This window comes from Aptenodytes patagonicus, chromosome 1 (assembly GCF_965638725.1).
Source record: "Aptenodytes patagonicus chromosome 1, bAptPat1.pri.cur, whole genome shotgun sequence".
Classification (NCBI taxonomy): Eukaryota; Metazoa; Chordata; class Aves; order Sphenisciformes; family Spheniscidae; genus Aptenodytes; species Aptenodytes patagonicus.
This window is the reverse complement of record NC_134949.1, coordinates 108,576,148-108,592,577: the sequence shown is the minus strand read 5'-3', so window position 1 is coordinate 108,592,577 and position 16,430 is coordinate 108,576,148. Positions and strand designations below refer to the sequence as shown.

The following is a 16,430-nucleotide window of genomic DNA, read 5'->3' as shown; positions in this document are numbered from 1 at the left end:
AAAAAAACCCACAAACCACTCAAAGAAAAACAGTGCAGCCCATGTTAGTCAATTGGCCAATAAACTCTTACATGCAGGTTTGTAAAGCTACCCCTCAGAAGTCTTATCTAGGGGTTTTTCCCCAATGAAGAGTCATTGATGGCAATTACCCAGTGAGTAAGTTGTTCCTACAGAAAAAAAAATAATGAATTGCCACTTTCTCCAAGTCTAATGGCTGCAGCTGCAGCACATTAAATTGATTTCATCCAGCTTTTCTTCTTTAAACAATTCTGCTCTAATTTGTTAGTAATTTCCATGGCAACAGCTAGATGTGTTTAAATAATGGCTGCTTCCTCCACTTAGCCTTTTGTCATTCTTTTGCAAGAAAATGGCATTATGTGTCACCTTTCATTTTATTTTGCTATGCTTCTGCAATTAGCCTTCACTTGTGAGACTTTTTGTAAGACTAGAAATCACAACTTTATGGTAAGCCTGCTCTTGAATTAACTATTACAGCATGCCAAAATGAATAAGCACATGGGCATGATACACAACTAAAAAAGTAAAGTGTTACCAAACAGAACTACAAACCATTACCTGGAATACCAAATGTATAAGAATACTTTATTGGGTAGGGGGGTTGGGAAGTACAGGCTTATAGCATTTCTAGGAAGCCTTTTATAATTAAGAAAATAACTTAGGATATAAATACATTTTATATATAATAGTTTCAATATACGTTACATTAGATCACATAACACCAGAGGTACACAAATGCATGCCACCACCTTCATTGAGTGCTAATCTTCTCAACTGTATTTATCTTTCATCCTTTTGGACAGCTCATGATCTGTCAATACATGTGGTGGGTAAAGGCTAAGGCTTGGGCCTTCTCTGCTGTGTGGGGTGGGCTATGCTAGTGGTGAGAACAACCTGAAGAGAGTACGTAGCACAATTTCTTCCCTTTGAGTTATTAAATTGAAGGTTTCTTCTAAATTAAGGGGTTACAGCAAGTGCATTCATCTGTAAAAATGTATTTTTTTTTTTTAATCTAGGAGCCTAATTTCCATAGCTGAATATGCCTACGGTCACTGTAAGAGGTATCAGAAATAATTTAATGTACACTAGAGAGAGAACACTTAACTTGTACACACTGCTTCTAAGTGGTCTTGAACATTAAACTCCTATGGCTTTCTGTGGGCCTATTATATAGACATTTTCTAAATCATCAGGTCTGTTTTATGGAAAAATAAAATGTATCTGGCCATTACTATTTGCGTGTACTCAATTAATTTCAGTCCTGGGAAAACAGTCAAAAAAACATACATGGTAATGGGCTATTCTAATAACAATGAGCAGGGCTGATGAGATGGCTGGATAATCTATCCCTGGTGTGTACTATAGTCATTAATTCAGTTTCTTGGTGCCTGGCTTTCTGATAGGTGGAGCTCTGGCACTGCTTCCCCCCCCCCCCCCGCCCCATTATCTCTCTAGGCTAGAGGATGACAAATAAGGGATTATTTTCAATTAGTGGGGCGTAGGAGAGTGGGAATGTGCAGTGCAATAAATGCTTTGTGTGGATACTTATTTCAGAGCGCAAGGGCCTTCTTTTTTTAGCTTAACACACTATCTCTGGTGTAAGTACGTCCACATATGTATTTAATCAGAAAAAAATACAACGCAGAGAAAGCCCAAAGTAATAAAACCCCCTGATAACTCTATAGTTTTTTCCCCCCTCAAATCACAAAGTCTTAAGGTAAGGTAAATTGTATCCCAATTTTTATAGCTAAGCCTATCCAAATCAAACTGTAAGGCACATAACAAATTAGCAAGAATTACCTTTGATAACAAGCATAAAAAAGTCACTTCTACTTGGCACCCGTTTAAGGCAGTCAAGTGGTACGTGGAGACAGAGCACACAGTAGGAACAGTGTTGACACCTCTGTACTGGTAAGCTTACTCTACCGTAGATGATGACAGCAATTATGGCACATTTCTAATGGCTTTGTCCTGAACTTTCACAAGGAATTTACCTGAAATGATTCACTCAGCGGTGTACAGCTGTTGCGAGTGGGTAGCTGAGTTTGAGCCGTCCTTTGGAAAGGCAGGTCTTCAGCTGGTGTTCTTCTACCTGGCTCTCAGATGTAGTGGCAGTCACACAAGATCCCATGGGTATATCCTGTCCTTGGCCGTAACTAGATAGTCAGCAGTGTCACCCCTGCTTGTTTAAGGTTGCTCGTTCACCTTCTCTTCTTTGAAGTTCTAACTTCTCACTGATGCTCAGTGTTCACCACTGGAGATGGGACCCTGCCATGTGCCTAGTGGCTTACAATCTCGCAAAGGTTAGCGCAGTTAGCTAGTTAGCACTGGGGGGGGGGGGGGGGCAGTAAAGCATGTGCACGGACATGCAGAGGCAAGATATTTGCAATACTGCAGCTGCTGATACCAAGCTTTGTAACCTTTCTTCACATACAACGCAAAGGCTTTGTTTCCTGATGCTTAGGGTACCTACATGGGGTTCTCCATGAGTCATTAAATGTACTGCAGATGCAAGAAAGGCACAGCACAGGGAAACTGCAAGTACTTGGGCAACCTGGAAAGCATTTCTAGTTGGATAATGCATAATAGGTTCCTTACAGTTAAGCAGAGACCTCCAACTCTTTAAAAATATGCAGTAGCATTTAATTTGTTTCCAACCTTTTACATTAAAATCAGGTCTTCCACAACACACTACATCTGAAGCTGGCTAGGCTGTAGGAGAAATAAGTGGTTTACAGATTTTTCTTTCTTTCTTTTTTTCTTTTTTTTTTTAAAACAACATAGTATTTACAATATTTACAAAAAGCAAAACAGAAATCCACATCTATACATGGAAAAGCTTTACCGGCATTCATGGTGCTCCTTGATAATTGAACTAAAGGCGTTCTGATGTAAACTCGTCTTCACTCTTTTTTCCCTTTGTCTTCTGTTGCAAAACCAAACTCTCACAACTTCTTTCTCAAGATTGAGCCCCTCAGCCATCCTCATAATTTCCTGAGAAGAAGGCTTACTTTGTTCTCCAAAGTGCCTCTCTAGGGCTTCTTTGGCAGCGATACTGGATAAAGGGATAAAATTTCACCTTTAAAAACTTTTCTGACACATTCGGGCTTTCACCACTAGTTCAGGAGAAGGGTCAAGTAAGGGCACTGAAAGTAGTCACTTGGTTTGTTTTCTTCTTTTTCTACGTAAAGGAAACCCACAGGGCTTAAAGTACACTGTAGTTCTTTGCCGACATGAACAGCATCACATCATGCAGAATATCAGCACAGAGTAATTTAAAGGCAAACTGACATCAAGTTTGGTGCAATTTCAATGGTCATCATGAAATATTTATGCTTCTTGGTGTTCTCTAGGAGATACAGCTACTAGCTAGACATGGATGGGATCACAGGAATTGGAACAAGCCTGACCACCTATTCTGCCCCAGTCACAGCAGTGTCGTAAGGGTGCAGCAAATGCACGTTACTGGGGTTACCTGGTTGTATCAAATCATTGGGGTTTACAAAGGGGAAGAGCTCCATCACTTACAATTTGGGAAATGTCGTATGTTGTATGAGATGTTCTGCATCTCATTTTGTTATAGAGAGGGCACTAGAGTACTTCTAGAAATCACAGAGATTACAGCAAGCTGTTTTAGCAATCATCACATTTTCTAAAAGTCGGCCTTAATCTATTCCTCAGAGTCAGCAGTGACCAAAGTTGAGTGGTTCAATAAACAAAATAAGTTAAGACTACTGTCTTTTCTTATTGTTAGATAGAATTTGCTTCCCGTTTGTGTTACATATTCTCAGAAAACACGGAGTATCTGCGACATTCTTGTGTATCACCAGGACGCATCCAGAACTAGCTTCAGCAGTAGCTGTAATTTCTTTGGACACGAGAGGGCACTTTATGCATTATTCTGGAAATGAGGTGCAGGTATTTCTGTTATAGAACTATACAAAGTATCTGCTGGAGTTCTAGTTATTTCATTACTTTATCTGTAATATGTTGTTGGTCTTTCATTTACAGGTCAATTTTGCAATATTTACTAATGTTACCAAAACTACCTAATTAATAGCATGGTGTTTCTGCACACGCAGAAGTATAGAAACATCATTATTTTTGACTAACAGGTTCTTAGGCTTTGATCCAAGTATAAAATAAAATAGCTTCCACAAATTCAAATTAAGTAGTTTTTGCCCAGGGTATGACTAACTTAATTTAGTTTGTGGGACTTCTGTTTTACCTCTAGTTTGCCTTCAAACATCCATTAAGAATTGCTAAGAGTAAGGCTGCAGTTCAGATAAAGTCCATCTCCCTGATTAGTTTTAGGTCTTCAAACTGAGGTCCTATATGCCTTCAAAGGAACAATTAATATTTTCTTACTGTATGGGATTTGGTCCTGAACTTCCCCTCAATTTTCTGTGCCTTTGACAACCCGTCATATTTGATACTCCTAGTGCAGTGGGGTTAGATGTAAAAGCAGAAACTAAAAAATGCTTAATATGAGGACTGATTTTCTCAATAGCTGTTAAAAAACAACACCAAGACCCACAACGTTAGATGAACAGTCTTCAGTGGGTTCCTCTAGCCAGGGGAAAACACCTAGGACAGAGATGCTCTCAACTCACAGCTCTCATGCAGGCCATACTGCATAAACCAGGCAAGGTCTTGGCACTGCCGCTCAAGTCCTTACTGACTTGTAGAGAAGCTGGGATGAGAAACTGGCCTCCCAAGAGGAAAGCTTTATCCCTTGTGAGGTGCTGTGATAAGCAAATGAGCTATGAAGCATCTCCCATCCCAAATTCACTCCTGAGAAGCATCCCCTCAGAGGAATACTTAATTCAAAAGTCAGAGAGAAATCACATCTTCATTTTATTCGTTATATCAAAGCCAATATGACTGACGAGATGCATCCCAGAGTCCTAAGGGAACTGGCTGATGTAGTTGCCAAGCCACTATCCATGATATTTGAAAAGTCATGGCAGTCAGGTAAAGTCCCTGGTGACTGGAAAAAGGGAAACATCATGCTTATTTTTAAAAAGGGTAGAAAGGAGAACCCTGGGAGCTACCAAGCTGTCAGCCTCACCTCTGTGCCTGGGAAGATCATGGAACAGATCCTCCTGGAAGCTATGCTAAGGCAATGGAGGACAAGGAGGTGATTCGAGACAGCCAGCATGGCTTCAGGAAGGGCAAGTCCTGCCTGACCAACCTAGTGGCCTTCTATGATGGTCTATGATGGACTGCATCAGTGGACATAGGAAGAGCTATGGATGTCGTCTATCTGGACCTCTGTCAGGCCTTTGACACGGTCCCCCACAACATCCTTCTCTCTAAACTGGAGGTATGGATTTGATGGGTGGGCTGTCCAGTGGATGAGGAATTGGTTGGATGGTCACATCCAGAGGGTAGTGGTCAATGGCTCAATGTCCAGGTGGAGATTGGTGATGAGTGGTGTCCCACAGGGATCGGTATTGGGACCAGTACTTTTAAAGATCTTCATCAGTGATGTAGACAGTGGGATCGAGTGCACCCTCAGCAAGTTTGCAGGTGACACCAAGCTGAGTGGTGCGGTTGACATGCCTGAGGGACGGGATGCCATCCAGAGGGACCTGCACAAGCTGGAGAAGTGGGCCCATGTGAACCTCATGAGGTTTAACAAGGCCAAGTGCAGGGTCCTGCACCTGGGTCAGGGCAGCCCCTGGTATCACTACAGGCTGGGGGATGAAGGGATTGAGAGCAGCCCTGCCGAGGAGGACTTGGGGATACTGGTGGAGGAAAAGCTGGACATGAGCCAGCAATGTGCGCTCGCAGCCCAGAAGGCCAACCGTACCCTGGGCTGCATCCAAAGAAGCGTGGCCAGCAGGTGGAGGGAGGTGATTCTGCCCCTCTGCTCTGCTCTGGTGAGACCCCACCTGGAGGACTATGTCCAGCTCTGGAGCCCTCAGCACAAGACAGACACGGACCTGTTGGAGCGGGTCCAGAAGAGGGACACGAAAATGATCAGGGGGATGGAGCACCTCTCCTATGAAGAAAGGCTGAGAGAGTTGGGGTTGTTCAGCCTAGAGAGGAGAAGGCTTTGGGGAGACCTTCTTGCACCCTACCAGTACTTAAAGGGGGCTTGTAAGAAAGATGGGGACAAACTTTTTAGCAGGGCCTGTTGTGACAGGACAAAGGGTAATGATTTTAAACTAAAAGAGGGTAGATTCAGACTAGATACAAGGAAGACATTTTTTACACTGAGGGTGGTGAAACACTGGAACAGGTTGCCCAGAGAGGTGGTGGATGCCCCATCCCTGGAAACATTCAAGGTCAGGCTGGACGGGGCTCTGAGCAACCTGATCTAGTTGAAGATGTCCCTGCCCACGGCAGGGGGGTTGGACTAGATGACCTTTAAAGGTCCCTTCCAACCCAAACTGTTCTATGACTGAAAAAACAAGTCTCAAGTTGAATGTGAGGAGAAGGTACATGTGGCTTTGGGAAAATAGAGCAGCCTACATCTCTGGGAGGTGGCACTGCACATCGGGAATGATCCCTGTTCAAAGAACAGGCACTTCACTGTAACGGGTAGGGCCCGACAGCACCAGAGTTATGCCCAGAGGCAGCCAAATTCCCTTCCTGTGGAAGAATACTACAGCTCATTGGAGGCCCCCTGAGTGAATTCTTATTCACCAAAGGTTATAAGAGTCTGGGATATCTAAAGGAGAAGGAAATACCCCATGTTCTCATTTTGCCTATTTGGTAATTGTTTTTGTAATATGATTTACCAGCCTATTTGATTTCCATATGAAGTCGAGACTAGATAGATGGTAGATGTTGGCCACCAGAGATGTGAGAAACAGGAGAAGGAGGTTCCCAGAACAAATCCCTTTTTTTACCTTTAGCTCAATAAAGTGTTTCTTTGAGAACTCAAAGAATCCAGTGACAGACGATAGGGACAGGGATGCAATATTATATGTATAAAGCTTGCCCTCAAACTTCCCGGACCTCAACTCTCTGGCAAAATAATGCAATTTATTTTGGTATAATGTAGAACCTCCCAAAATGAAAACAAGGGTGCTCTGATACCTTATTCACTATATCAATATCATAACATTTGGGCAGAATTGGAATAAAATATTTTTTCATGTTAAAGTGTGTTGTCATATGTTGAAAAAAAGTCTTTAATTGGGAAAAGGAATATATTTGGAGCAAACTGAGGTTTTGGAGGGTTATGCTGTTATTTTTCACTGGAATGTTTCAAAATAGTGAAACATTTTGAAACATTAGCTATAGAGATTCATTAATAGAAAATAACACTTTGATTCTGAATCCAAGAGGCATCTTAGCCAAAGTGGTTTCTAACATGTAATGCCCTAAATATTTATTACCTTATAGTGGTTCTGCGCTTCCTCTTCCGCTCATTCACTCCAACTTTTTCATTGTATAAAGCTGTATCAAAAACAAAACAAAACCTGGCAGTCACCTTCCACAGAGAATGGAAAACAAGCACAATCATCTCCAGAAGAAAAGTCCCTTTCTTTGAAGACAGAAGAAAGCATAACACCAGTGAATAAGAGCAGCACCACACATAGGAGCACTTCTTTCTTTAAGACGGTTGGTCATTGTTTTACCTCCAGCTATAAGTGCTTATAAGCAAAAATGGTGTGCCACCAGTAAAGCTGCAAACAGCGCTGGCTCTGTGCCTATGTACCTGCGGAGCCGTACTTCAGCCCCCTCCTTTGACATACCTTCTTCCTCCTACCCTGTGGGGTATAGTCTAGGGAGATGGAGTCCATTTCCATACCCCTCAGCTACCTCACCCTCTTTCTTCAGAAACACAGCCTTGGCCCCCAACCCCATTTATTCACCTGCCTCTTCCACCCCACTTTCTGATGGACAAGTCCCCCCTTGCTTCTCAGAGGCCACTGTCTGCACGCGTGATCTCACCCTGCAGCTCAAGCCTGTAACGCTGCTCAGGCGGTCAGTGGCTGCTACCCACCACAACCCCCTCACAAGCGATTCTTGCAATGTGCCGGCCACATTAGGAGAGCCTCCGGTTTCTAGCGCAGTTACAGGGGAAGGAAGCTTTCTACATTTGGTTCAAAGGAAACTGAAGTGTGTGGCAGAAGCAGCTGTTTAACAACGTTTCCTACTGTTGAATACAATGGCAAATCCAAAAAGTAGCATTAAGATCATCTTCTCTTTCTTCCCATGCTAGGCGAGTGCTGTACAGTGGTGGTCCTGGCTTTTGCTGTCACCTCCAGTCATACTGCTTCCCAGCATCACAATTCATCCAGCTGAAAAGGCTGTTCTTTAAGGCAATGCATTTCCTGTAAATCAACCAACCTGTTCTAAAGTACACTTTGCCCAGTGAACCCCATGACTCTTCCTGCAACTGGAAAGTAACTGAGCAAAAGGAAGGGAATCCTCTAGCAGCAAAAAGGTTGTATTAAAAACCTCTATGCCATGCTATTCTTCTTCAGGGTTTAAAGACCACTGCCTCAGCTGAACTCAAATCTTTTCCCCCATGGCCACATCTCACATGCCAGAGGTTGGAAGGAAGAGTCCTTTGCTAGTGAAGAATCCCCGTACGCTGCTAAATGGGCTGTCCTGCAGATCCTAATAACAGCTCTGACCTGTGCTACAGGAGTGGAGCTAGATTGCTGGGATGGGATTGAAAGAAACTACTTTCAGTAGGCCAAGTGATGTTTCTGCTATTCTGTACCCTCCATGCATTTCAGTTTGCCCCTTTTTGCTCACCCAAAAAAGATAACTAAAATTTAATATAAGCACACCTTAGTATTTAAAGCTGCTAAACCAAAAACTTTAGTCTATGGAAGACACCTACTAGTCCTTTGACATATACATAGGATTCTGGTTTAAATGCAAATCAATATTTAGAGGATTTCAGTTCTTTACCTCCTACTTGTTCTGCTTCCTCCAGCCATTTGGACAGTATCGATTTCAGTTTGCATGCGTTCTTGAAACTCAGCTGCAAGTTTTCAAACCGGCAAATAGTAGTTTGGCTGAATTCAGAGCCGTGCACAGCAGCCAGTGCTTCTCCAACATTGGTTTGTGTATAACCTGTCAAAAACAAAGAGAAGTCACTTTGGAGCTTTCTAGAAAGGGTTTCTTTCCTTGAGACGCTTAGCCCTTCACTGCTGACTCTTACGAACAGTGTGTACCTGCAGTATCTTCAGGATGGGCTTTCTGCAGAGGTCTCTGTGGCTGACTCTGAGCTCACCTCAGAGACTTGTTCAGTCTCCTGTTGGTTTCAGTGGAGTTTTACACTAATTTAGTGGAGTTTTACACTCTAGGATTAGGGATTTGAGAAGGATCCGGACACCCATATCTTTCTTTCTATAGATGGTGCAATGGCGATAAGCTAATCCCTGGCTGCACCGCTGGTCTCCTGCTATTTGTGGCAACAACTAAGTTGAAGCCATCAGAGAAATGGTGCAGTTTCCACGCAGACACTGATTTTGTAACAGCAAGTCCCTGTTCAGTGCTCTGAATGCATACCTGCCATGTTCAGGGGTCTGGCTCATCGTCCTCCCCTTCTGCCTAAGCACCAGGACAGGCAGGATCTCTTTATATGCTGAATGTCTCATGAGGCAGATTTTTACCTGCGTTTTGATTGCACTAAATCTGTGTCTCAGTCTCAGATCCACAGCCCATATTAACTCTGTCTTCCCTTGTAAAGCTCAACCTCAGATTAGTTTTCCTGTGCAAATTGCATTTTTCCCATCAGAGCATTAAGCCCAGTCTTACAGGCTCTGTGTCATTTGTTTGCATCAGAGGAAGTTTTGTTCCCTCACAAATTCAAGATGAAGATGCAGTAACAGTTACAGGGATTAACAGCGTGGGGCCTAGCAAACCTTTCCATTGCTGTGGCTGACATTAAATACACGATATACAGCAAAACTGACCAAGTTGCAAATACTATTTTAACCCCTAAATTTTTATTTCAGTCCTTATTGTTACACTGCAAATGGAACACACTAACTTTCTAGCTGTTGAGATAATGCATAGATACCTGTAATAACCTTGCAATTTTTTTACATTTATAAACCTAGAAGGATGCCCTATTTTGTCATGATACAATGTGATGTTATAAGCAATAATGTCAAAATTGCACCTCTTCATTCGGAGTACCCAATATTCATAAATGGGCTGAATCTGCGGCGCTGGATGGGTTTTTTTTTTCGGTACAGTTCAAACAAGGGTGGGACAGGCTTTTACTTTGCAATGTACCTCTATCCCCTACAGGTGAGAAAGACAGGGCTCAGTCCACCTTTTTCCCCAGCTAAGATTGTCCAGTGAAAGACAGGCACCGGAGACCCTCTAATGCAATCCATCTCGCATCAGCCCCAGTAGTTATCAGACAGCAACAAAGATACCAGTTGCTGCTGTACCTGTGTCTTGGCACAAGAAAATAAACCAGGAAGAGAAGCTTCCTACTGCTATGAAAGATTTACCATGGATGTCACCCATCTTGTATGCTTAAATGACATTGCACCATCAGGTGAAGCACTTCATGGGGAAGAGGATGGATATGAGAGGTTAGAGCACGTGCTGCCATAAGTTACAGAAAATTTGGGGCTGTGCAAAATAATGCACATGCTACTGAATGTAATTTAATGAACAGCAATGATTTTCTCTGCACTTAAGACAAATAATTTAAGGGCAGGAAAGTTTAAAGTCACTTTCTGCGTACTAAGTTGCAAAAAGCTGAAGCTCATTAATTCTGTGCAAGTCTTCTAGGAATGGAGAAAGTTTGGCAGTGCAAGGCAGGATTAGTGTTATGATTAGACAACTGCAGAGGCTAGACCATAAAACATTAGGAAATAATTGGGTTTTCACTGGAATTTTTCAGCCTTTTTTTTGCAGACATAAAGCACATACCCAGTTTAATTCTCCGCAGCTTAAATTCGTTAGCAAATTTCTCCAGTTCTCTGATTTCAGGGGAGTCCATGTCAACGGGCTCTTCGACAGACTTGTTTTTTCTGCGGAACTCCTGCTTGAAGTCTGCGGCGGTGGGATCGTCTGTGAGGAGGGACTGGTGCATAGGCGTGAAGCCATGGCCCAGGGCACAGGAGCTGGCGCTTAGGGCATGCTCCGGGAATTTATAAAGGCAAGGGGTCAGGCTACCTGAGCAACACCAAAAAGAAAACTCAGTTGTTATATTAACACAGTTATTCTTTACTACTACACAATAAAAACATGCCTTCATCATCTCATGATCCATGTCTGTAATATTTATTATATAACATGCGAAAGTATCCAAGAGTGAGGATCTCCTAGAGATACGGTCTCTCTCTTATACATGAAAACTGACCAACAGGCCACAGCCATCCTATTTCTTAGCAAACTGTGATGCACTTAAATAAAATGGTAAATGGTCCAAACTGAAAGAAATAACAATCCAAGGCCTCAGCTGGAATTAAGTGGCACAACAAGATTGATGGATCTATGTCATTTTGAGCCACCTAAAATGTGCCAGTGTCTATTTTCTGGTACAAAGAATATTTCCATGTAAATACCATTTGATGCTCAGACAAGATACTATCTTGGTTTAGCTTCAGCGTAAAATTTGTTTGAGGAAAGTACACAGATAAGAGCTCAAAGAAAAAAAAACAAAACAAAACCCATAACAAATTCAGAACAATTGTTCTGGCTTAAAAAGAAATTGCTCAAGGACAAAACAAAACTATCTCATGCTACCTTTTGTTCACAAATATCAGACTTCACAAGCAGATTCAGTTAAGAGTGAAGACTTAGAATTTCACTAGATATTGTACATAGAGCTAAAGAGTCTCTGACCTGAAGAGCGAAATAAAAAAAAAAAATTGGAGAAATATTAACACTCTTCAGTGTATCTGGAGCAGCCAGTAAATTCCAGGTTCTCAGGGCATCCTTCCCAATTGCCTAAATTACACAAAACTTTGTAGCAGAACTCAGAACTTCATTAACCTCCCACCCCTTCCTCCGTTTACTTTCCCGATCTTCACTGCCCAGATTGCTCTCACCAGCGTTAGAGGTTCTAACGCCATAGGAATGCTTTATACGCTTCACACAGGATAACAACAAAAGAAGACTTTCCCAAAAAATAAAGGAAAAGACAAAAAAAAAAAAAAAAAAAAGAAGAAGGACTTGCTTTGCAAGGTGCTGACACCGTTTACCACGTTGGGATGCGGCATGCTGCATGTCTGTAAGATGCGACTCTGGGAGAGGCTTGCTGACAGCATCTCTGGAGTTGCAGGCTTGATACCTAAAAAAAAGTAAGGGTAAAAAAAGAAAGGAGAAAAGTGAAGGTGTATTTATTTTGGAATGAAACAAAATGAACTTCTGAGCAATACTTTTTGTTTAATACCTATGGACTTTTCCCGGGGATCTGAACAATGCCAGGAATGTTTGCAACAGCTACATTAGTGGACAATGGAATAGGAGTATTTGCACACAGTAAAGGAAATCTACTTACCATCTGTAAAAAGTCCCTATGCAGATGTATTCATCTATGCTGACTTACTGTAATATTTCCTTCATCTTAAGTGAAATAAAATGCTGAGTTTGATTTTGGACTGGCTCTGAGTCACGATTATTTCCCAGGAGTTGTGTTAATTTGGTTTATCACATTATCTCATTGACTGCTACTTGAACTTGCATAGAATAACAGTTCCTCTTTCTTACTCAGCCTGGGACATGGAAAACTGGGCAGGATACTAGCATACGCTCCTAGCATACATTCACTAGTGTAAAAATCCACAGTCATCTGTATGATCGTCCTGCTGAATTCAGCTATCCTTCCATTACGCCACCATTTTATTTTATAGCTCCAGTCAGGGCTCCATCATCCCAGGTACTGGTAATACACAGGTATATCGGGTACATCACTCCTGGTCCCTCAAAAAATGATGATCTCCAGGGGAAGTGGACATAGGCGAGCAAATAGAGCAGCAGTGTCCCAGTCTTGTAGAGAGAAATAAGATACAGAGTCATTTGCAGAGAGATGCAGAGGTTTGGGGAAACTCTGGGCACTGAGCCCTAATTTCCTAAGCCCTTTTCTAGTGCCTTAACCCCAGTCCTGTCTTCTTTAAGCAACTGTCTTGAATTAGTCCCTGTAAAGGAAAACTGAGCAAAATCAACATGCTAATAGCTCACCCAGTGGAGGGTATGTCTCTTACCTGCCATCACCCCGTAGGTAGACGGTTGATTTCCATAATGACAGGAAGGCACAGAGTAATGAAGGCCTGCCAAAGTGTTTCCCAAAGTCGTCATGGCAAAGCGGATACGGGAGCATATAGGAGTTTGGATCAAAGACAAAACAGATGGGACTGGTGAGAAAATATGTGAGGATTCAAGACACAGCCTTTAAGTTCAGAGGCAGACAGTATCCTTGTACCTAGTTTTTGTGTGCATTCAGTAAGCATTTAACTCTGGGCCATAACCACCAGGTTAACACTGCAGGAAGTCCAGACACCTGGCCAGGTCGCACCAGATGAGACTGCCAGTATAAATAGTGAGATACCCTCTGAGCCAAGACCACAAATTGTCATGCTGTGGTCTCGATGCATTATTTTTAGTATAATCTACGGGCATAACCCAGTTTACATACACTGCTGAGCAAGGGAAGCATTGAACTCTCCAGGAGGAGAGCAGTTCCTCTCCCCACCCATCTTCCAGACACCATTTCATTTCACCTTACATAAGAACTTGCTCTATGTTCCCAGAAAAATGATTGGCTTCACTGTCATACAAACCCCACAGTGAACACAAGCATCAAGGAAGGCAATATTTTATGCATGCCTAAGACCTGCGTTTCCAAGAGCAGAAGTTTGGGACATTTGCTTTGAGGTATCCAGAAGTGACGTTTTCTTAAGTGCCAAGCCACCAAAAACATTCCAGAGTGCTTTGGCAGGGTGGTAGGGAAACAGGACGATAGACTCTAGGCTCTTCTAAAAAGTTAGGCCTGAATCAACATTTTCCACCATCAGCACCAACAAACACACATTTATCTCTAGTTTTTTCACAGGGGTGTTTCAGATCTGTGCTCAGTAATCGCCAGTGCCTGAAGAATCAGGCAATTTTTTACTGAATGCAAAATGAGAGATATGGCTGTTTCTTATGCATAATTAGGCACAGAAATGCATATACTGTCCACTGTAACTGTTATAAAGTATAATATTAAAAATTCATGTTTGTGAACATTCAGATATGTAAAACTGCACTTTAGAGCACACATTGCAGTTGTTCAAAACAATATAATTAATTAGGGATTAGAATCTGTTTTTTACAACAGTAATCATAACAGTAAAATGTCCTGTTTAGATACACTTACGCAGATATAAAATCCACTAAAATGGGCATGCTTATACTAGTATAAATGCACCCAAAATAAAGATTGTATTAATAATACTAATGCATTTAGAGCAATGCAACTTTTCTGTTGAGATAAGATCTAAGTGTTTACTGGTGGTTTTTTCTTCTATTATTTCATAATCCATAGACTATAATTTTTATGCATAAAAATAGCATTTTCAACTTGCTAATAAGGATTTAAAATTAAATGGTGAGGATGATGCTATTTAAATTAAATAATAACAATTAAAATGTTGAGGATACTGCTGAACATCAGCTTTATGACATGGTATAGTATTTGAACAGAAATACATTCACCTCTATTTTGTGATGCAGAATTGTCACGTGAATTTTAAAAATTTTTGACATTTAACATAAGGTGTTATTCAAAATTCTTTCATGTCTACTTTGTGCACAAATTCTCCTTAGATGCTTTCACCTGAATGGCATTGTTTATTACAATTTCTGAATCTATGTATGAAGTTTGTAAACCTTTACTCATTATAGTTAACACCCTCTGTCACTGCTTCTGTTCTCACAGGGTCATCTGCTAGATGTCATCCTGCAAACAAAATTTCCACTGACTACAGTGGTATTTGTTCTTGGGTGGTAATTCCAAAAAAATCAAAACCCAAATCTGAAACAGACAAGCAAAAGCTTTTGGCTGGCTGTCACCATATACTTTTTATTATGAATCAGATGAATCTAGAAAATACAACTATCATACAGATACATAAATTTGGCCTCATACAAAATTTAAATTCTCCTATTCCCTACTACCACTACTAACCAACAGCCGTATTAGGATATTTTGAGCCTCCTGCTTAATGTATGAGATCCTGTTATCTATCACCAATGCTCAGTTTTCATTATTTATGTGCTTTTTCTTATCATTAAAGTGTTTTATTACCGATGCATTGCAGGAGAAGGCTAGTTTCTTGTTAAGACTCCAGATAAAATTCTTACCTTAATGCAATTTCAAATAAATCAAAACTATTTCTTTTTCTGTTCCTGAAAGCTTTCCATCAACAATTCCTGTATTCCAGAATCCCACTTCTGCGGGTTTAAGGCTGCAAGAAAACTCTCTTTCTCTCTCTGTTTCTCTTTCAGATAATTCAGTGATTACATAGTCCTAGTATTTAAATGCAATTAATTGGATTATACACACAAATACACAAAATTCAAAAATATTGATGAGACTTCTGCCACCAATTTTCAACATCCCATTTAAATCTTAGTCTTGATTCAGTATGCAATATGCTTTGTAAAGCAACGTTCTTCCTTCTTGAAAGTTTCCCCAAGCCATATTTAAACCTGACCTGTTTTAAATACGTTTCTTATTTAAAGTAATTTATATTATTTTAAATTGTGGTTACATAATAAACAAACTTTCAATTAATTTACGTGACACTTGTCATTGAAGACTATATAGCCACAACAAGTGACAGTATTTGGACCTGCTCTAAGTTAATGCATTGGTAGCATACTTGAGCCTAATCTTGTAACAAACTAAGAGAAAGCTACAAATTTAGCTGAAACACAAAGATTTGGGGTGTTCCTGATTCACTCATCATGCAGAGTTTTGTGAAAATGCTTCTACTTTAATGTAGTCCCAATCTGACATAGCATTGATACCGAACACTTTAAATATTGCAGAACTCGATGAACACATACCATCCAAAAGCATTACAAATGAGAGTTGCTGAGAGCAAGATTATTTTTAAAAAGTACCTGTAGACACAACATTGGTGGCATGGTTAGAAACCGGCAGGCACTCTGCGGCGCTGTGATGCATTATCAGAGGCAGAGAGGGAGAAGAGTCAGAATTCAAGGGCACAAAGGTGTCAGATGAAGCAAACGCTTGGCAAGTCATACCCTCCAACAGGCAAAAGAGCCAGTTGCCCCTGTTTTCTAACAGAACAGATCCTGCGCGATTAACGGCAGCTCAAACTCTATTCCAGGCTTTTTACCTGCATATACATATACAGGAGGGCTCCAGAGCACAGGGAGGTCGTGTGCAGGTATTTATACCGCTAGGAAATCCCTTTATCCATTTTAATGTTCTTTTCCCAGCAATATTGCTATACTGC

General features: G+C 41.2%; 1 protein-coding gene across 4 annotated transcripts; it reads right to left on the bottom strand.

Annotated features, from left to right (window-relative positions):
- Window positions 1-2,797: 2,797 nt before the first annotated feature.
- Window positions 2,798-16,213, bottom strand: POU1F1 (POU class 1 homeobox 1). 4 transcript variants are annotated; one of them, XM_076328857.1, is made up of 7 exons: window positions 16,072-16,213; window positions 13,167-13,316; window positions 12,136-12,253; window positions 10,888-11,129; window positions 8,902-9,066; window positions 7,371-7,431; window positions 2,798-3,073 (listed from the first exon to the last, which is right to left on the bottom strand). In XM_076328857.1, the coding sequence occupies exons 1-7, from the start codon at window positions 16,211-16,213 to the stop codon at window positions 2,860-2,862; spliced, it is 1,092 nt and encodes a 363-aa protein (XP_076184972.1). In that variant the 3' UTR covers window positions 2,798-2,859. The 4 variants fall into 4 exon arrangements, with proteins under 4 accessions (XP_076184972.1, XP_076184973.1, XP_076184975.1 ...); XM_076328858.1 differs by having other exon boundaries at window positions 13,167-13,232; XM_076328860.1 differs by lacking the exon at window positions 12,136-12,253 and having other exon boundaries at window positions 10,888-11,133.
- Window positions 16,214-16,430: the final 217 nt, after the last annotated feature.

Excerpts from the sequence above, each read along its gene's own strand:
- POU1F1 (XM_076328857.1), bottom strand. The coding sequence starts at position 16,213 with ATGACTTGCCAAGCGTTTGCTTCATCTGACACCTTTGTGCCCTTGAAT. Across the intron at positions 9,067-10,887 it reads GCTGCGGAGAATTAAACTGG|GTTATACACAAACCAATGTT; the intron begins GTATGTGCTTTA and ends TGTTTTTGACAG. Across the intron at positions 7,432-8,901 it reads GGAAGCAGAACAAGTAGGAG|CTTTATACAATGAAAAAGTT; the intron begins GTAAAGAACTGA and ends TTTTTGATACAG.